The sequence below is a fragment of the Echiichthys vipera genome, assembly GCF_963691815.1.
Source record: "Echiichthys vipera genome assembly, chromosome: 10".
NCBI lineage: Eukaryota > Metazoa > Chordata > Actinopteri > Perciformes > Trachinidae > Echiichthys > Echiichthys vipera.
In genome coordinates, this window is record NC_139835.1 from 19,139,121 (window position 1) to 19,161,835 (window position 22,715).

General features: G+C 38.7%; 1 protein-coding gene across 1 annotated transcript in view; it reads right to left on the reverse strand.

The window, feature by feature from the left end:
* The window catches only part of pde11a (phosphodiesterase 11a), a gene marked incomplete at both ends in the record, with an annotated part of 39,726 nt that overhangs the window by 14,801 nt on the left and 2,210 nt on the right, over nt 1–22,715 (reverse strand). Inside the window, 8 exons of the mRNA XM_083921045.1 lie at nt 1,104–1,154; nt 2,427–2,519; nt 2,623–2,690; nt 8,478–8,553; nt 10,255–10,387; nt 12,095–12,159; nt 12,324–12,464; nt 13,073–13,162. Coding sequence (XP_083777171.1) covers nt 1,104–1,154; nt 2,427–2,519; nt 2,623–2,690; nt 8,478–8,553; nt 10,255–10,387; nt 12,095–12,159; nt 12,324–12,464; nt 13,073–13,162 — 717 coding nt within the window. The remainder of the gene's footprint in view (nt 1–1,103; nt 1,155–2,426; nt 2,520–2,622; nt 2,691–8,477; nt 8,554–10,254; nt 10,388–12,094; nt 12,160–12,323; nt 12,465–13,072; nt 13,163–22,715) is intronic.

Here is a 22,715-nt window from a genome sequence, read left to right on the forward strand (position 1 = left end):
GACGTATCTACAGAAGTAGGAAAACAATCAAATTATTATATGGCAATTACCTGCACCACCAGAGCAAACGGGATGATCATAAAATTGTAATCCACACCCAGCGTGTGTGTATACACTGCTGCAGTATATAAAGGAGACATTGTGTTCACCAGAAAACGACGGATCAGAAAAAACAAACAACCTGTTTTGGCATTGAGGTATATGACTTGTTGTTGTATTCCAGGTAAAGGGAGGTAAGTAATGACTCCATAACAAATCCCATCCACCTACTTTTTGGAAGATGTAATATGGTGACTCTGAGCTAAAGTGAATTCAATTTGAATATGCGCTCCGTTGATCTTGGTCTTATCTTACAGGTTTCCTTTAAAGAAAAAGGCTGACATTCTAAATTTTTCTTTCTTGTCAATAAACCCCATGAAAAGATCAAAACATACCAATTTAGTCAGTTTCTTACTACTTAACAACAACCCTACTCTGTCTGTGACACTCAAGACTATTCATTCCTACTTGAGATGTAAATCTTTAAAAATGGGTCACAAATATCAGCTTTAATTCATTCACATTTTGTGTAAGTGTTGTGTTTAGGATTGCAGATGTTTGTGGAATGAAGCTTACCTAATGTATTTAGCAGCAGGAGACATTTTGTTTCCTCCGCACAAGTACTGTATAGTGATTTTACAAAACAGTGTTATGTTTTCTCCCCCTTATAGAGGTGCCACTGCTGTTGTAAAATATTACCTGTTTGTAAATTAGAAACCATTCCCTTCAATGGAAGCCAAACTTTATTCCACTTTTATACCATAGACAAAACAAAAAGCAGCAAAGATAATAAAGATCCTACAAAATAGCCTTTGAAGTTGTGTGTGTGTGTATGTGATTCATCCTGGCTTCATATAGAACGTCTCCAGCTTTTTCCATTAACAGTAATGCTACTGTTAAAAGGATGATGCTTTAAGAACAAGGGAGACAGCGTCTTAAGGGAGTTGTGATTTTAATATCTGTGTTGAGCTCAGAGTTTAAAACACGGACTACTACTGTCAGTATTGAGAGAAAGAAATGGGTTTGCCGAGACAAATGTAATGACAACAGTGAACGTCAGTTACCTTGAATTTGTCAACTTCAGTCTTGGAGCAAGTGGCATGGTAAGACAGAACCTGCAAAAATAATGACACTGTGTCACTCAGTGTATTTTTCAAATCATTAAAACAACCAGAAGGGCTTTAAGAGAAGTTACGGCTGAACATACTGCACACTGGTGTTGCAGCATTTCAGTCGATCTTTCAGACGAGGAAGTTAACAATCGCCCCTAGACCAGTACAAGAACAGCCCCGATCTCATCACCATGTTCCCTTAATTTCCTGAAAGAAATACCTCGCGCAGACTTCCAGTTGCTTATTTGATCACAAACACTCAGTTCTGCCAGAGGCAATGCATCTACATATTAGTTAATTCTGTGCTTAGCCTTTAAATGCTCCATCTCTCTGTTCTCTGTGAGTGGTGCTAACTACTATAATGCACCTGAATCTCCCCAGTGTAATGTAGGGATGTACTGTAAAGGCTGAGTATTGCTGAATGTCTACATACTGCAGGGCAGATGAGGGATTGCTTTTCACTGCCTCTCATTAATTTTCAATAAAACCTATGTGAGAAGGTTATCTAAAAAAGAGAGATCAGCACTTTTTTTTCATATGTACATTCATGTGGAAATATGAGATTAAAAAAGGAGCCAAGCACAAAGACCTCTGAAAGAGAATAATAAGAAGAGGTTCTATATTAGCCATGCAGCAGCCGGTGTTTCCAATGAGCATATGTGGACTGGAAAGGGAAATAAAGATATCATTTTAGCAAATGGAATACAAGAACAGGTAGGACGCACAGGGATATATCATGTGAGGGAGGCCATGAAGCTAACAAAGGCATGACAAAAGGAAGCTGGAGAAGGTAGTGTAACATCAACTAAAGTCAACACTGAAGCCGCATTAAAGTTTGCAGTAATGTGAGTAAATGTAAGTGGATAAGAAGAGATCTGGTGCAAAACATGGAAACTACACACTTTAATTTTCAACTAGCGTGCTGCAGAAATGAGTTATCATTTTTGCAATTCCAATTCCCTCTTGTCAGTTTGCTTTTGGTTAGAATCCTGAAATAAGGTCCGTGGTCAACACAAGCTTAAGAGATTTTGTTCTACAACAAAAAGTATGTCAGTAAATAACCATCTCATGAATTTTAAAGCTTTTGCTTGTTTATTTGTATCTTGCTGAACAAAACACATTAAGTATAACCTTGTCTATTTTCTGCAATAATCAAAGATTTTGTCTCTGGAACCAGGGTGGTGCTAACTTTCACGTCAGCCTCCAAAAATATGTCAACCCTGCAGCACTATTGTGACGCGAGGCAGGAAATCGTACGACACAATGTGCTCTTACATCCAAAGCAACAGACTGCTTGGCCCAGGACTTCTTCACCTGGTCGTACATGATGGTGTTGTTGATGCCTAGTCCACAAAAGATCACAAACGCCTGAGAAAAGCACAAAAAGACAGACATAATCAACTACAACAGTGTCTAATACGCCCACAAGCTACTGTGCGTTGAGAAGACATAGAAGAAGCAAGTGTGATACCTCAAAGAGACGCTGATCTGCGTCACCGAACGGTTGTCTATCGAGCCTGTTCAGCACCTGGGCTACACCTGTTACACAAATCATACAATAAGAACATCACAGTGTGAAATGTTTAAAACTTGATGTTTGTATATTTTATTTCATAACCTTCCTCCAATTAAAAGAGGATCAAACCCAGACTCTCCATGTCATCAGCTAACATGCATCATGAATGGAAATTAGACACACAGCATCCTAGCAGTACTCAATACTCTGCCTTCTCAGGACGTCTTTATGCTTTCTGTCCCAAATGTCCATACGGAAATAGACAAGAGGGCTTTTGTGTATTCCTTGGCATGGAATATGTTGCAGAAGGTCTTGAAACTCAATGAATTAATTCCACTAAATGCCTTTAAATCTAAAAGAATTAGAGACTGTTTCATTAAGATGCCAATGTTTTTAATTTACCTAGTTACAAAATGACTGTTTTCATTTCTCTTTCGAAATGTGACGTCCCTATGCTTGATTTTTGGTTTCTTTGTTAATTTTGTCTCCCTTGATAAATGTATTTTTAATAGGATTCGCCTGGTTTAATAGACATTAAATTACAATATAAAGTATTTTTAAAAAGTCAATAAATAATTATATATATTTAAAGAAATATGAGTATGACACATGGTTATACAATATGACAAAAATGTGGCACTGGTGAAACTGGCTTTCAATTCATGTTATCTTTGACAAGACGTCCAGTTATTGTACACAGTGCTGCAGTAGGATTGAAACCTTTTTTTTTTTCATTTGACAGCAGTGTCCCATGTCTAAATGGCTTCTCTCGTCATCTAATTAAAAACAGAGAAAGGCTTTGTTGATTAAAAACATAAACATTTAATTGATGGAGACTGACTTTTACTGTCACTGAGAAATTATGCTAAAAAGTAATTACACAATACATTACCATTTTTATTTATCTCTGGGAGGTCAAACAAACCTGCCAAAGTGACGTTTTAATTTCAAAGCATAGCTGTGAAATCCACAGAGGTGAAACAGGATTAGTACGGTGGCTAAGAACAATTTTCATTATGGTGTCATTAAATCTAAAATACAGGGCTGATCTCAGATCTATTATTGCTCCCTCTGTAATGAGCATGTAATTTGCGATGAGTTGCAGCACAGGTGGCCCCAAGCATAAGTGAACTAAATGACTGCTTAGAGCCCTGTGGCCACCACATAACCTTTAACTACACATTCCTAATGTCACTAGTGTTATTTTTTTGTATGATCACAAGAAAATGTATCTTTTTAAAAAACAAAAGATAAAGATTTTCTGCTGTATTATGAGTTTTTACATAAATGACCCTCGCCTTGTGTGACAGTGTTTGTCCACCAGGGGTTTTGTGATGTGGAAGTGTGTGTGAAATGATGCCAAACAAGCGAGGTAAAGTCAAAGTAATACAGGAGCTGTTAATCATAATGGGACATGGCGCTTTTAGATTAAATGTAATTTCCCGTCTTTAAGGGACCCTCTACTGATTTTATACACGTCAGTCAAAGCTATACACAGGAGATGCCTAAAAACTGCACTGTTAATGTCCTGGAGTGGACGAGTCCAGATCTCCCTAACCAACTAGGGCTCAGTGTCACACATTTACTGAATCAGTCAAGCCCCCTGCAGTCAGGTTTCTCTTATTGCTTATCCATCCATTCATCATCTGTACCTCCAGGTTAGGGCTGTACCGTATACAGTAGTTCCAAGCTTCGAAGCAATCAATAACATTCGATTGTTGCACAGCTGTTTTTTGCATGTCTATTTATACTGTTTGAACCCAGGATTTCTGTACAGTTGCAGATGAAGTTGCACTGATATAATTAGGATTATTCTATTTGTACAGATAGATATCAGTGGTGGCTGTGTAGGATTATTATTATTATTATTATTATTATTGTTATTATTATTATTATTATTATTATTATTATTGTTGTTGTTGTTGTTGTTCATCATTTTACTGGGTTAGTGCAGAAGCCCTGAGAGGCTTTTATTTACAGGTGATCCATTTTTCTTGTTTTCTCTCCTGTGGTAATGAGTGTAAAATCATCCCATGGTCTTTTTCAGCAAATACACTCATCAAATAAGCCATAGAGCCAATTTTTTTGGGGTAACAACTATTAACGGAGAAATCCTGCACAGTCGCTAACAACTGCTAATAGTCGCTAACAATCGCTAACAGCCGAATGCGGCTAACATTGATTAGCTCGGGGCAGCACAGTGAACGCATTAAAATGGCTTTTTAACCACTAATGCTGCTCATGATAACACCAAACCTCTGCAGTAGCATGATAAGACTCCTTACACATTAACCGAAGCATCAATGGGCTCCCTCCTTTTTCATTCTCAAGGCTGACGAGTTATATTCCTTAAAGACAGTTGATTTAATTATTGAATCAAATGAATCGCTCAAATCCATCATTTCAATACACAAATTGTGGATTTTGTTTGAGGATTTTCTTAGGGCGTTGATGTCATAAAATGCTCATTGGAAAACCTCAATAGAAGCTACAAACATAACACTGGTCTGATGCTGAGCCAGCAGGTGAGAAATCTGGATCTTGAGCCCAAATACTACAAGATACTACTATGAGTGATCAGTAAAGGCTTGAAATCATCTGTCCAAACCGAGCTGTAGTGTAATGATGGTGCTTTAGCGTGTAATCATTTGGAAGTTACATAGCTCTGAGGAAATGGATGTTCCTCCACCAACAATCTCCAATTCAGAAATTCAAACAGAATAAAAAGAATAGCAATCAAGGCTACATGTTTTATGATCTTAGGTAACTGAATTTGAAAAAGGAATTATCCAACAAACACCTTGGATTACCAGCTACAAAGAGCTTAATGGCATATTCCTAAAGGAAGTGCTAGTGTGATTTTACTCACGTTTCATATTTAACATTAAACCTAATTGTTGTTGTGGTCACAAGAGTATTTCTTGTGATGGTATTTTTGAAGGATCTGGTTCTAACCTTGGCAGATGACACAAGGACATTAGTTTTCTACCTGAATGTATCCTCGGCTTGAGAATTTCCTCTCCTGCTGCTTTGTTTGTATAATGTTTTTTTTTCACTCCAGATCCTCAGGTGCCACCCACACACACTGCATTTCTTTCTCTCCTCACTCTCTTTCTGTTCTTCCTCTTCCCTCTCCCCTCCCCGACAAATGCACTTACACCTACGCAAAAAAATAAATGTGAGCACACACACACAGACACAAACACACAGGTCTTAACCAACCATCTGCGGCAGATATGCTGATCACTTTGAATTCAAATATGACTTCCTGCGTCAGATCTCAGTGGACTGAGAGGAGCTGCTATCATTGCTCCTCCCTGAAAATATCCGGCAACAAAACCAGACGAGAGATCAATGATTTATCAGCGTGTCAGTGTGGCGTTGGCCCGGGGCTGATCCACATAAACAAAGCACACAGCCAGAAGAAGGGAACTCCACCTCTGAGTGTGGAGTGATGGTGCAGCGTGGATCTAATCACACACATGCAGCCTCAGCTGAACACACGCTCAAGCTCCTCTATTGTCTACTATGCAGCAGAAAGGGAAAAACACATTTGAACGCATTCAGAGTGCTACCTAATGTTAGTGCTGAATATACATCTACCTCATCGATACACTATGTGACCAAATGTATATCAGGTATGTATATCATAATTTCATAACTTTTCCATGAGCCATAATAAAATTTCCATGACCGTTCACAACATGCAAAAATAACCAGCAACCTTCGTCGATGTCTAAAAGTAGGTAACTCTCATATTCACTTAAAATATTTCTGAGCACTTCTGGGGAAATTAACGTATGTACGTTTTTAAAACATTTAAAAAATACATTTGGTGTTATTTTACATTGTGGGGAAGGTTATCCACGGAAGATCACTGTAACAATTAATTTCATTAAACATAACAAAATTTCAAATGACACGGTAGTGTAGTGGTTAGAACTGTCTCCTCACAGGGTTCAGGTTTGAATCCGCCAGCCAGCTCGGGTATTTGTGTGGAGTTTGCATATTCTACATCAACTTGGATTTTCTCTGACTTCCTCCGACGGTCCAAAAACATGCAAGTGTTAGGTTAATTGGTGACTCTAAATTGCCTATAGGTGTGAATGTTGTCTGTCTCTATAGACCTTTTCAACGGAATTCCATTGCTAGGCAACAGCCATGGTCCTTGTTAACTTCCTGTCAGCTGATGTCATTGACATACACTGCAACAGGAAATAAACCAGGGGATATTTAGAATGTTTGTGTTTACATCTTTGAACAGGTCTATACAATCTCGGGACCAATCGGCTATGTGTCCCCTCCAGGGGGACAGGTAACATTTTTGGTCCGATAAGCAACTTAACAACAACAACCAGCTAATGAAAAGCTAAATCTTCGTCAAACAATAGCGGATAGTTTCCATGATTGCATTGCAGCCAATGCGTTGCACTTTGTTTGCTCGCCACACGGAATGTTTACCTGCATGCAACCAAAGCCTGCTGAAATGTGATTGGTCAATACTACTCCGACTACAAGCGAAAACCGGACCACTTCCGCTACCCGAATCGTGTTGCGTTGCCCACAGAGTCTACATTAATATTCAGAATCTGTTTAGAGAGATTACTCTCTATTAGTGATCAGTGATAGTTTGGCATCTTTCCAGTGTGTACTCTGCCTCTCGCCCAATGTCAGTTGGGTCCCGACTGGAATAAGTGGTTACAGATTATGGATAACAAAATTCCATGAATTTTCAAAAACTTTCAAGGATTATCCTAAATCCATTTCTTTGTAATCTATGGACACCTCTGTCGTTTGGTTTGGGGCTGATTTTTATAATTTGAGCTAGTCCCATTAGTTGCGTTTAGGGTAAATCTTAAATCCACATCACACACTGAGGTTTCAGATCATTCTGTGCTTCCAACATTGTGGAAACAGTTTGGGGAAGGCACTTCCTGTTTGAACATAACATTGCTACTGTTTACAGAGCCATCAACATGAAGAAAGATGCTACCGTACTATGAATATCTAGAGTCTGAATGTTTATGTGGATATGAAAACAATGTGGAAAACACTGTCAGGATTGTCACCGTTTCAGGTTAACAATTCTCTCTCTCTCTCTCTTGCTGTCTCTCTCTCTCTCACTCTCTCTCTCTCTCTCTGTCTCTCCCCAAGTCCACTGGTCTGAGCCAAGAAGGATGGAGCTTATGCTGACAAGTTATTCAAAACATTAATATAGCAGCAAACAACAATTTTCTATGTAAAGATATAGTTGAGTAATAACGTCCTGAGCAGAGAATGAAGTCACTCTCCCTCTGTGTGTGTTGTAATCTCAGCTTCTCTGTGGTTTGTTGTGATAGCCGGTCCGGCTGCGCATGCATGTTAATTCATTTAGCCGTTAAAGTACCGTGTGGAGGCACTTTCTTTCAGTCCTTCGAGTAAAGCACTGAAACGGTTCATTCTGCACACTAAGTGAAGAACTTGTACTGACCTCGACCTGCAAAACCTTTGGCATGAACTAAGCACCAACCACAAGTCAGACCGTATTGCCCAACATCAGTGCCTGACCTCACTTACGCTCTTGTGGAGAGCCATCCCTGTAGGGGGAAATCTGTTATTTCAGCATATTAATAGCTACAGGCTTTGAATTAGATAACAAATGGGTGTATTAGTCAGGGGTACACATACTGTTGGCCACATACTATATAATACCTTCTTTTTTTATAAACCCATGCAAAGTAAAGTAGTTTTATAATTGATGTATTCAATGAAAAACTTCAAGTACAAACATCAAACAAGTTTAAGAGAAAAGGAATCTCCTGTTAACTTACCAATGATTTGGTGGTTGCTATTCCATATGGGAACACAAAGCACAGAGCGGATGTGGAAGTCTGAAAACTGGTCTGCCTAAAAAGAGTGGAAGAACGAGTCGTAAAATGAGGATTTCTATCCATCTGCATCCAGCCATAGAACCAATAATGACATATACAAATAGAATGACATTGAACAGAAATAGGACAAATAGCAGCAGTAAAAACAGAGTTTAGTGTTGACATGTGTATGTATTTATCATCCATTGTTTTAGTTGTCTGATGGGAATTGGACTTTTATATCTCATACTACTTTTATGCAACGGAATTGAACTCTTCCACTACAACGTAACAACATACGGGTATGGTGGAGTGCTCTTTTTACTATGACTGTAACATTATAAAAAATATATATCATGATGCACATTGTATCACCGGAGTCTTGCCAATACACAGCCCTAGTTGGAACCTCAAAACTTTTTTATTAGGAAATGTATCCATATGACCAAACCGGCAAATATATATAGTTCTCTTTAGTGCAGCCTTACTAGTTTGCTTCCTCTTTAAATTTCATAACTAAATCATGACTGTACTGACATAGCAGAACCATTTGAGAGACATATACAAATATATATATATATATATATATATATATATATATATATATATATTCTTCAACATAAGGTGATGTAAAGTAAAGTATTGAAATAACGTGGCCATTCTAGTATTATTGGAAATTATAAAGTGATATCCAGCTCTCTAGCACATTATATTTTCATCACTCGAGTATTAAGTATGCACACATGCCTCACCTCTAATGGAAGAGCATGGCTACATGGAAGTATAGTAACAACCCTTGAAAAGAAGTAGCAAGTATTCATTTCAGAGAGAGCCTGCTGGTAGCTTTTCCAGCCTAGTACACACTTTCCATTTTTCTGTCACTGCTGCTTAAGGTTGACCATATCAAACGCTTGCTGCTTGTAGCTGGATGCAGAGCGGACTGCTGTGCTAGATGTTGTGGGATTCTGTTTGGATCTATCCGGCCAGTGCGGTTGGTTGGTTGGTTTGAAAGGTCCTTTTTTATCCTATGGAGATCAATTAACAGCTAACAAAATGGAAAAATGGGTAGTGTGGAAATCCTCACCATGTGGTGCCAATATAGCAAGAAAAAAATGTCAAAGACAACTGAACCGGTTTGGAAGACATTTCCAAGAGGCTTCATCACTTCTGTTGGCGAGCTATTTTTATCTTCACACCCGGATGAGTCTTTCAGGCCATGTGTGAGTCGACAATCACATAAGAGATCACAGTCCAGTTAATTAACCTGTGAATTGTTCTGATGACATCTTGAATGTTAAGACAGCCACATAAACTGATAAACAGCTCAGGAACGGATGTCGTAGTTTGACATTAATGTTATCCTACATTACTGTTTCAAACCATCTGTCCCCTGATCAAAATGCGTACTTACAATGCCATCCTGACATCCGTCCGCAGGCGGTTTGACAGCCATTAATGAATTCCATGTGACCTCATTGACTAAAATGTGACATCGACGTGTTAACATCCCATAGAGGATTAAAATGCCTGGGACTCCACACTCGTTAGTGGAACTGAAGATGCCTCTTGGATGAGCGGTGGAACATCTTCAAAACCAAGGCTTCATTTGATTAAGCGCTTCTAGAAATACTATGACCTGCATCATAATTGTCACGGGCACAGTTTATACTGATTTGTCTGATCTGTTAGTCATTTTACTTGGATGTCAAATTCTAAAGAAATGTTATTGTGTGTTTACCTCAGCATCAAAGCGAGGATCCTGATAGGCATCGCTAATGTTCACGGGGAGTCCTGTGGATGCGACCAGCTCTGCTATACTGTTGTTGATGAGCCAGTCTGAGTAAGAAGATTTATCCATGCTGTCTTTGAAACTGGGGTTAAAAAGGAACAGAACGGATCAAAAAGAACATACTGGCTCCAATTTTCCCACTTGCCTTTTCTCAGGAGATGCTTTATGCTAGAAACACACCCCTTTAGCTGATAACTTTATCATAACAACTATAAAAAACCTTTTGTTTGTTGTATTCAAGTAAAAAAAAAAAATTAGATTGTATTCTCTTTCACACCTGAATTGCAAGCTTGCAAAAGACCAATCTTATTTTTCCTTGTGGACCCTTTTTTGCATTGACTTGCATTTAATGAACTTATCATACAATAGAGTAGATATCAGTTTGCCTCTCCTGCAGACCTACAAACCTCATGGGTGTGGTGGCGAGATGCCTTGCCTTACTTTCTCTTGTCTCATGTCTGTCATTTAACCGCCACAGACACACTAGCAGCACTGTACAATTGTGCAACATTATCCTCCCCATGGGGGCAACTGGGGATCGGATATACTTACATATACATACAGTACAGTAATGACATACCGTACATACATTTAGTGTTATCCTACCAAACCGAACCTTCATCACAGCCCTTCCTCCTTCTACCTCTGGAAAACAATCCCCCTGTACATCCTCTTGAACTGAGTAATGTTTCTGCTTTACTTGAGCTCCACTTTCAAATTATTCCACAGTTTTACCCCACGGATTGAAATACACATACTCTTCATAGTTGTACGAACACAACTTTTCTTTAAATTAATCTTTAAACTATACCCACACTCTCTGTCAAACCTCAGTTTGGATTGACCGTTGTTTAGTTTTCTTACTTCAAATCACACATTTGTTTAATATGTCACACATGAAACTAGTGTCTAGTTGTCAAAGTACAGATAATTTTTCACGTTTTTCAAACAGAAGCTATATAAAGAAGCAAATCCACACTCAGATTTTTAGCCCAAGGCTGCACAGATGAAGGGAAGAAAATCAACTGTGTGTTGGTGTGTTTTCAATGACACTTTCTGAACCAGCACAGTGTGCAAAAAATTTAAAAAGTTATTTTGTGTGCCAAGGACTTTTTCTCTCTTTGCCGTGGTATCAAAAGATGTATTGAGTATCATTTTTTTTAATACTACAGTAGTATTGTATCAAAGTTTAAAATGATGGTACTGTGACAACCTTACGAGAAACACAGATCAGTGTGTTGTGTCAGAAAGACTAAGCTGGCCACCCAAGCATATTTATTTGATAACTACTCATTTCTAACTATTGATATTTCTTGTGTTAGGTTTATTTTTTAAATGACTGTGGTTACTGTATCTCTTCTGCCTTGAAGTGACCGTACCAGCTATGGCAAGTGCAGGACTTGGGGAATAATGTTTCTTCCTTTCAGCGTTGTTTTTTTATCCATAAACATCCCACACAATATTAAGCCTCTCTTTCTCCACTCAGCCATTCCTAGCAGCGGAGAGTAGCAGCCAAACCCAATTAAGTAGGGCTCCTACAGTATGCCTTCTATTCAGCATCAGCATAATACTCCCACAGCACTGCAGAAAACTTCACTTTTATACTTCCCTTATTGTTTGTCCTTACGGATACAAACAGGGCTCTGTTACAGGTGTCAAATGCAAACAAAGATGGGAAGTATGACCAGTTAAAAAGTCACTGGTGTGAGAAAAGGAGGGTAAAGCTACGTTTTTCATTAGATGTTATTGAGACCCAAAGTAGATTTAAACACTGAATCACCATACATACCTGCTATCCGTGTCTGCACTACACTTAGGGGACAGCAGCTCAAACGATTTGGTGAACTTCACCACCTGAAAGATTTTAAAAAGGGAAGAAATCACTCAAACTCCTGGACAATCTGCATGGCGGTACACAGTACTCACTGATGAAAATTGAGGCAGACAGAGACAACAGAAATGCGTCTGCACAAATGTACAGACAGACACATACACAGCAGAAAAAGAAAAAAAAGTACCGGTGACTCAATGTCCTCCAGCAACTGAACAGAGCAGCGCTCGCACTTTAGCAATGTCTGGGCACGGTGCATGATCTTCCTGACTATCTTCTCCAGGTCAGTCTGCTCTTCAAACAGGTCATTGACTACCTCCAACAGTGCCTGAACACCAGTGACAGAAAAATAAACCACTGCCATTATTCCAAACAATCTGAACCACGCGCTGCTGTAAGACCATCTTTAGATGAATATGTTTTGCCTCGCTCAGCTGTTAGAGCGCGATTATTATTATCATCCCCAAACAATAAACCAACCGGATGATATAACATGATCAGTTCCCCCAATAAAAGTAAATTAGGCCCTTTATCTAAGGCAGTGTCGATCCATTTTCATACACAAACACATAAAAATCATACGGTGCAAAGGGAGCACTCTTCATTTCTCTTCCATTCATTCACTGAGCTGTGTTCTAATTATGTTCTTTTCCATCACAGATCAATGTGTGACATGAATTAGTGCATCTCTTAACATTCCCCAGGAGATTTAGATCATGGACCAGGCACAGTTTGCATACAGGCCCATCCCCCACCACAGAGCCACAGAAAATGTCCATGCAGGGCTGCATGCTGCTCTGCAGTGGGAGCAAGTGGGCTGCTGCTGATCGATACTCAGCCTCAATGTCAAAGTCGGGGGGGGGGGGGGGGGGGAAGTAATGCTGATCCCAGGGATGGGGGGTCAAGGGGGGGGGGGGGGGGGGGGGGCATCTTTACCCGACTCCTGTCATACTCCTTCCTTGAGGCCGCGAAGAGTTGGGCATTAGAGATCGCAATACCACAGAAAGGCAGGTACATCTGCAGCACCTGTGGACACATTGAACAAGCTTCTGTCATCACTGAGCTACATACAGACAAACAGGATTATTTACCAAAAATATTATAAATATACATACGTGCGTTTCTTATGAGCTGCTCAAAAACCTACAACTTTATGGTTTTGGTCACTTTATTTTTCAATGTAGTTATGAAACGAAATTGAAAATGTGACCTTCCTATCTTTATCTTTAGAGGTTCCCTGTAGTGTCAGCTGTTTTTATAAGTCGGTCACTGTTTTTTCTGTATTGTGAACACCAATGGTTTCATGACACCTACAGATGTCAGCACCACACAAGGACGCACAGAAATTAGCCAAAGAAGGCAGAAGCGATTCTAGAGTCTGTCTTGGGGCCCAAGGCAAAGATTCATAGGGGGCCCCTCGAACCAGCGTTCATCACCATTATAGGTATGCTTCAACTGAAAAAAACTTGCAACCAGAGCGGGTGGAGTCATGTCTCAACTGTCATTGCAAACTTTGAGCATTGTCACTCCTATAGTTCAAAGTTTGTCAGTCCTTGGGGGGTTACTGGCCAGGGGCCCCAAGCAGTTGCCTGCCTTGCCTCTGGATAAATGTAGTGAAGAAGAAGGTTGCAGGCTGGTAAACATGACTGTAAACAATGTAGGATTAAAAAAACAGCTTTTTAAAATATTTTATGAGGAGGGAAAACATTCAACATATTTTGTTTAGTCAATTTTAGAACTGGCTATAATATTAAAGCTATCTGTAAAAGAAAGCAAATAAAAAGTGATATTTTCATCTAATAAAAACTCTGATTTCAAATTGGAACAAATAAGAAATGGCCTTTCATTGGCATCATTACCTGCTAGGACGAATAAATCAATTCAACTGACATTTTACCATTTGACTGAAGAGTCTGACTTTCTGTGCCTTGGGCTGATGACATACATTCCTTATTTCATTCATATTTTCTTCACATAAATAATGTAATCACTTGATGTGGCCTAATGACTTTATGTAATATGTATCCTGAAATCGAATCAACGTCTTACTAGTTTGGAATCGAACTGCATTTATTTTTACCTCCCCACTGCTGAATCTAAATGAAGACCAATATGCAGGAAACAAAGAAGTGGCTGCAACCGCGTACTGTTAAGACAGCTGCGATGTGAATGCACGATGAATTCTATTCAACTACAATTAGCCTTATCTGAGAGACCCTCGGCCCCCTGTAACATGGAATCAATACAATTTAGGGTGTGTGCTTCCTTACTCTGCCTCTTTGTTTAGTTATCTATCTGTAGCATCTGGCTGCTGTGTAAACCATACAATCAGTACAACAAACCCACTAATATTTACCAGCCTTCAGCGAGACCTGGGGGTACGGACACTACAACAATACATGAATGGGAAGTTACTCAGCTGTGTCCGCTGATACAGCCATATCTCTTTCACCTTTTAGAGAAAATAATACATCAGTTACTCATCAGCCACGCATGAACATGTAAAGAACAGAACCCTATAGCGTTGTGTTGATAACTGGGAAGCTGGGGACTCCATGTGGAGAGACGTAACATGTAGGAAATTAATACAAAATTGACTAAATATTTGTCTGATGTGCTTTAGTGGAATAGATATAACATGTATTTTAAAGACATACTATAAATTTCAAGCTTCTTCACTGCGCTTACAATTGATCACATGACACCTTGACAGCTCTAATTGCTGGGGTCATGATAATTGTAGGCCTAAAAATGGCATCGCAGACTGGAAAAGGTTGAGAAACCCTGCTCTAATTGCTACTATTTCTCTTTACAATCATACAGCTCTCTTGGGTTAGCGACATATCTTTACTTCTCAGTCTATATTTTAATGATAGTAAGGCCATCTGAATTTAAAGAGCATTTTGGCTACGGCGAAAATGGATAGTTTATACTAAAAAGACACTAGAATGAGGGAACATGCACATACAACAGTGGAGTGGGAAAGCGTACATGTTCATACATATAAACCCAGCTACACGTCCTCATCCACCAGAGCTTATAAATAGCGCTTGAAACATACAAGCACTCTTCTGTTGAATGTATGTGTTTTTTGTAGTTTTATGTTTGTTGTATTTGACCACAATGGGGCCAGCTATTGTGTTTTAATCCTGACTGATGTGAAGTTATATTGTGCTTGTAGTAGTTCATTTTGAATCACCCAATAAATTAAATCAATCAATACAGTGACAGATAGCATTCTCCTACTCTCTAGCACTGATGTGCATATTATGATACCCTTTCTGCTAAGTGTAAATTAAATCACTAAATTAAAAAACGATTCTAATCATAATACAGCATGAAATATTACTCTGTCATGCTAATGAGTACACATGCACTTCATTTAGTCACTTACACATAATCATGCACCTCATGCAATTGTTTTCAGACACGGAAAATAGAGGAAGCTCAGCAATAAGCTCATACATAATACTATTTCAGCTGTCCTATGGAATTCTCTCATAATGATCTTCCAGAAAGGCAGCGGCCATCAATAGCCCCAGCAGGAGCAGATTCATTAGTGAGCAGGACTTTGGGGATCTAACTATGGATCTACAGGCAAACCCAAGAAAAGCACTGCTCTCTCTAATTACGTTCTGTCAGGCAGGCCATTATACAAGGTTGCATTACAAACAAGACGTTTTTGCCCAGAGACCTGTGGACTGACCAGTAAAGAGCGGTTTAATAACGAAACTAAATAACGTACAGTCAGTCCCTCTAACCTCAATGACTTCCGCTTCCACTGCTGGAATTCCATACGATGCAAGCCAGCGCTGTTTTTCTGCACTCTCCGTAACAACTAATGCTGTGTTCCTGTGTTCACTTTGCATGTGTGGTAAAATGAAGCCATAGTTGTTTTGCCAAGAATTGTACTCAGGAATAGAACTGGAGTGCTCCATTTTCTCTGAACTCATATGGGACTCCCTAGCTCGTGGCAAAGCGTTTTGCAAATATATAGTTTTGCAAATATAATAAGCAATGATTGCTTTTTTTGAAGGTGATATAAACTATTTATGCAACAGGAATCTACACCCCAATATTTTTTACAAAGCAAGTCACTGCTATACATCATCATTATTTACATAAATAATAGAAATGATTACCATGTAATAAAAGACACTTGATGATTCTGTTTCCTCCATTTATGCCACCATATAGATTTACAAATTAACATTTCATACAACCAAAAATATAAATATACTGAACTGACTGGCTGTAATTTATGTGCACTGAAACAACACAGCTAATAAACACTGTACCTCACATGAGTGCTGCTCAATACCTATTACCCATAAATAATTAAATTGTTCTACACATTGCTAGTACATGGAAAAACGCCAGGAGCAAAGCGAGGTCACAATAACCACGCTGCAGATATTGCATGAGCCAGATCAAATCTTTGTAAACATGTATTGCTCCTCAGACAGATATTCTTTTGAACATTATAAATGTATGAAACTGGACAGATGGAACCTTTCTGACCTCCTTTACTCACTACTCTTTTGAGGTTTTAAATGTCCTTCTTTCAAAAGATGAACTATAATTGATGATGCGGGACAAGCGTGAAAACCAAGCCTAACATGTCAATAATTTACAACAAAGTCTACAAATTCAGTATAATCTATATGGGTACATTTAAAATAATAGCACAATGTCACAAAGCAACACGGAGTCACATTCCAAGCTACGAAAATAGTTTGATTTCAGTCTAATGTCTTTATCTTGTGTTAAAACCAGACTTTGGGAAGGTTGATTTAGAGCATCAGTGGTATCACATTAACATCAATGTACTGCCATCAAATTTGGCAGTGTTACAAGGTTGTTTACACACACTGGGTTGGGTTGTTTCCCAACTGAGAAAATGAGTGTAATCAATTTCCATGAATAATTGTGAATGAATTTACTAATTGAGTGTAGTGCCAGTGTGCTTATTGTGACAGTTATTGACTTATTTGCACGTTAAAGATGTAGAAATTTAATCAATGAGGGTAACTTTATATTCCATTCAGAAATTTGAGAAGCTAAATCTGGTCTGTGTTAGATATAAAGATAGTAATTGAAACAAGCTGTACTCAAAATACTGGGGGGGGGGGGGGAGTGCCTCCACAGGGCTCTCAAGAGCGTTCCCAGAGAAGGAGTGACTTCATTCTCTGTTTCTTCTCTATACAGTTCCTAATCAAGTAGCATATTGTATTACTTTGTTTATGGAATATTAATGTATGTAGGGTTATATACAGTTTCTCCTATATGGAGACAATTATGTTTTACTTGGAAGAACTGGAGCTAACAGGAGAAAATGCAAAACTTAAACTTTAGTTAGCAATTTGTAATGATTTGACATTACCTCTAGATTTCACATAGATGTTTTTTGTGTGATTATGGCAGTCAAAATTAACATAAGCCATCATGATTTTCCTAATATATTTATGTGATGATTTTTATTTTATTCTGCTGTCATTTGTAGAGATATTTATAAAGGTCATGTTAATTAAACAATCATTATCATCATCATTATCATCAAGAAGTTACAATGAGAGTGAAAACAGTTTAGAGTTTCATGGGCATTTACGTCACCATTAACTTGTACATTTAGCTAGCAATGAAGTTATATGTGTTTCTTACGTGACTTATGTTCAGAGTGTTATTTCTTAAGATTTCTTATTGCATTTAAGGGAACTAAACTGAAATGAACTGTAGAATTTCCTCACTGATGTAGAGTCAAAGAGCTGGGAAAGAAGGCCACAGCCAATTGTAAAATACTAAAATCTTCATTGGGAACATTTGCACTGTTGGTTGAATGGTTACATACCTTACCCCTTATAATGATCATCACATCAAGCCCAAACTGGCAGTAAGTACTTGTTTTTCCCAAGTAGCTGCTCCATGGGCAGTGAGCCACAGTCACAGCCACTATATTATGAAGGAGTAGCCCAGATAGCTCCTATGACGTCTTTCAGACACTCCAACCAGGTTATTAATCCCTACTCTTGGGTCGTACTTTTTTTATATACACCACAGCTTTGAGGTGTTCATAAAGTAAATAAAGTAAATTTCAGTTTCATTTAGATTTCATTCACAGTGAGGAAATTCAGTCAATACTGGATTTTTACAGCTGCTACAAACAGATAAAAGTAAGAAAAATAATCATGCTTAGTAATGTATTGTAATCTGTCAAGCTTTCATTCAGAAGCTCAACTTGGCAATGACACAACACAGTTAGGATCAGATCTAAGTGGGTCAAAGTTTGGTGTTCTCGTTTTAGGAGTGTATTTGAAATGGTTTGTACCTTTGTGTGAATATCAGTGTTCTAAGATAAGGTCAGTGGTGGTGAACCACACTGGTATGAATCACTGCATTTTAACACTCGCTTATACTGTAATACACATTTTTTTCTGTTGGACACACATACTTCTGTTAATTCAAAGGGCCAAACATCCAAGCTATCCTATATGTATTGAAATGGCTTTGGTAGAGGCAACCATAGCTCTCTGTGTCTGCTTTTGTCTTGCGTCAGTTAGTATTAACTTGTTTCGAGAGTTATCCACTCAGATATCACAGTTTGTTGCAGTGGGTGTAAATATCTTATTTTTGCATCCCCCAAGGAAAATTTTTAGATCCTCTTATTATTTTTTGAACAAGGTCCTCTTTCTATTATTTGCATATACTAAAAACTGATGTTGCATATTGCATCAGACTGCAAATAACCCAAGTAAACTATGCAGTTAAATTGCTTACTGGTTGTGCACCTGCTCCAAATCAAAGAATCCAAAGTAGCATAAAGGCACCCATCTAATTTCTTCAAATATCAAAAACAGGATAAGGGACAAGGAGTCAGGATTGAAAGTTGTACTCCATAAAATTTGAGATACATTGTTTCTAGTAGCCTCTTTGGCAGTAAGCTGTAACTGTAGGCGAGCATGTTCTTTCAAATCCCTCCATCTTGTCATGTTCACGATCACTACAGTATGTGTGACTTTCACTACTAAAAAGTCACTACGGTCACTATTTTCTTTTTTTTGCTCACCTCTCTACTTCCAGTCTTTCCCCTATATGTCACCCTCTTAAATCCATACACACACACATTACACTTCTGGCCTTACTACAAGCCTGACTCAGAAGTTGGAAGTTCCCTATTTACGATTACAGGTGAATGCAGCATTTGTGATGAGCTGGGCCGGCAGACAAACCGCTGTCAGCTGCGTCACTGACATGGCTGCCTATTTACATCTAGCGAGGGAATGTCGCCACAGACACACCGATTGTAATTCTCAGTAAAAAGGCAAGTAGAAGTGCTTTCATTAGTGGGTCATATGAACACTCCCCATTGTGTTAACTCACTCTTTGATAGAGAGGAACTTAAAAGACATTTAAATAGAGGAAAATCTTACGGAGTACAACTTGAAGTTCAGACTCACTTAACAAGCATAGAGTTCAAGTCAAGCCCTTAATCACCCCATCATGCCCTCTGTCTGTTCCTCTTTGGGATGCAGGGTCTGCCTTTATAGTCCGGGGTCCCCTAGTATCTTTCATATTACCCATATTGAAAATGTTGTTTGCCTTGATTTATGTGGACTTTTGTGACTTTTTATATGAGGAGTAAGGAACCAGTTTGGTATGATGCACTGTATAAGTTCGATTTGATCTGATATCCTGCAGGAATGTATTAAAACATGCGGCTCCAAGCAGAAATTGTGTTCTCTCTTCTTTAGCTGTTGAGTTACATCGGGAAATTGTGTGAACGTGGTTATTACAGTATGGCTTTGAGCCAATTTGACAGGGACTTTGGCAGTCAGAGGGAGCACAGCGGTGAGGTTAGAATGATATTTGACAATCAACACACAGATGAAAAAACTATATTGGCAAACAGAACCTACGTGGTGGGACATGAATCTTATTAAGAGAATCCTAATGAAAATATACACCTGAATAATACATTTCATGTAAAATGTATTAGAAACATACAAAATGAAAGAATCAAGAAAATTAAGCAAGATGTAGAGATAGTAGGATGAGGTTAGACCATACGCTTAAATTAAGTCAATAGCAATATTCCTCTACAGAAGATAATGACACAATGCAATTATTCACGGGTTGAACCATTATCCAAGCTCCCAAAAGGACTCCCATCATGCAGGGTATCAACACAACACAATTAAGGCAGCGTGGGATTTAAAACCAGCCTCATAATGTCTTTAAATATCTTTCAGGAGAGAGAGAACGACATTTGTTGTATTAAAGTTTCTAATGACATCTACTGCAGTATTATCTCATGCTTTGAAAGTGTGATACATTTTCTTATTACAAGGTCTTCCATAAAAGCAGAGCTGCAGCTGTGCTGTGCAGGGAGTGTACTGTGTTCTCTGACGCTAGCGTTGCATTTCATTACTAATTCAGCTGTAGCCATCCCGGGCATTAGTGTGACGTTAATGCAATGTGAAACGAACTCAAAACATCAGATAGAAAAAAAAAGAATTCGTAATCTGCATTTATTATGAACAATGGATGTTATTTTTATGACAATAGAGCTCCAATGGAGAAAAAAACATATATAAAAAAACTATAGTCTTTTGCAGGGAAACCTAATCCTAAAACAAAAGCACGGCTAGCTTTGTGCTTTCATGTTTCATCTATTCTCCCATTTAGGGGCTCACAGCTGCAATAAGAGAAGAAGCAAGTGGGTCGGCTTGTCACCGCCTTTCAGTTACATCTATTCATGTGTCTCTGTTGACGGTAATAAGTCAAATAAACATTCAATTGGAAACAGAAGATCTATCTGGATCGGTGATATAACACCCCCACCTTCTGCTTTGATATATTATTTGTGCATAATATATTCATTCACTAACGTCTCTGAGTTTGTTGTAACTGCCAACTGATCTGGTTACGACTGAACTGATCCACAATGGGGTAAAATACTAAATAGTAGTTATCCAAGAGCATGCTTCAGTACTCTTAGATCATATGTCTAATACAAAAGAAAAGATGTGGATAATTCATGACAACCCTCTCCATTTTTACCTTGTACACACAGGTACACACATTCACACCAGGGTGACCTAGTACCAGTCTGATCTGTTGGCCATTGGGCAGCTCCAGTTGAGATACCCTTAACTCCAACCAACGCCCTATTTTGCTGGTATTAAGTCAACTTAAGTCAAAATCATCTCAGTTATGGTAGTGGTAAATCTAAATGGTGACAGTAAAAGAAAGACTGACTGGATGTCTGACTAGGCACAAAAGTAAAGCACTAACTAATTGGGAATTCTGAGCAGCTTATATAAAGTTGTTGTTCTTGATGACACTACATCAAGGTCCTGGCCCTTTGGAAGATACTGCCTCAGGAAAATGTAATGATGCTGAGAGACGAGCTATGACCTCGCTAGAAACTGAGCGCTGGGACTCCAGGCAAGCTTCACGTCAGACTGAGCTGGAGGAGTTCTTTAAATAATAAATATTGGCTGAATTCAGCTTGGACACAGAAACAACCAGATAAAGTGAAACATTACTGGCTGTTCATCAGACAAAAAGATACGCAGTTAGTGTTGCTTGGGAAATATTGAGAAAGGATGCAAGAGGAAACGATGTAAAAGCACAGCATAAGCTATGTTCAAACTCTTCAGACAATATCTGATGTGGGTAGCACTGACGTCTCCAATTTGTAAAATGTAAAGTCAGTCTGAGCATCAGGTCAGAAAACGAATCCCCCAACAATGCATGAAATCTTCCATAACATGTTCCATGCTTTATGAGAAGAATCCCCTTTATACTTGTAAGCCATCTTGTTTATAATATATCTGAAATTTTATTGTATAACATATCACACATAATCAAATAAGACACCACTAGAGCCCTGCTATGCTTGTGTACCACTAACACCACATGCCTTAAACAAACAGAGCGGCTTCCCTTAAATGCCACAAAATGAATCACGGAGCCTATGAGCATTTTACTTCAGGCTTATTCATCCTTCCACACTACACTTCACTGTGCTGCAAAAATAACAAGACTACGAGTCTGAAGCTAGGGTAAAGGTCAGCTCTGCCAAACAAGATGATTACAATGACCATGTTCACAGTCTCAGTTTAGTGTGTTAGCATGCTGACATATGCTAGTAAGGTCTTTAGTTTTGTAGAGATTTGTTCATAAACAACTTGAAACTTTGACCTGATGACGGCACTAAAGGAAAAGTCAGGGTATCTCCAAAGTTCTTCCATGTCATCCAGTGAGGAAACTTAATGTCTGTACCAAATTTGATTGCAATTCTTCCAACACTTGTCAAAACATTTTACTCTTAACCAAAAATGTTAAGTTAGTCAGAGGCTCAATAAAGTGATAAGGAGGATACATTATCCGGGCACTGTGAAATGTCTGTACCATATATTGTGCCAATCACAGAGGGATATGCAGAGACTGAAAAACAGACATTTTGCGTACAAAAATGTCATCCTTGTGGTGGTACTAGAGGAAAGTTCAACCTCTGGGTAGCATGTCTCTACACAATGTCTTTGCTCTGTGGACCAACCAACCACCATTGCCATCC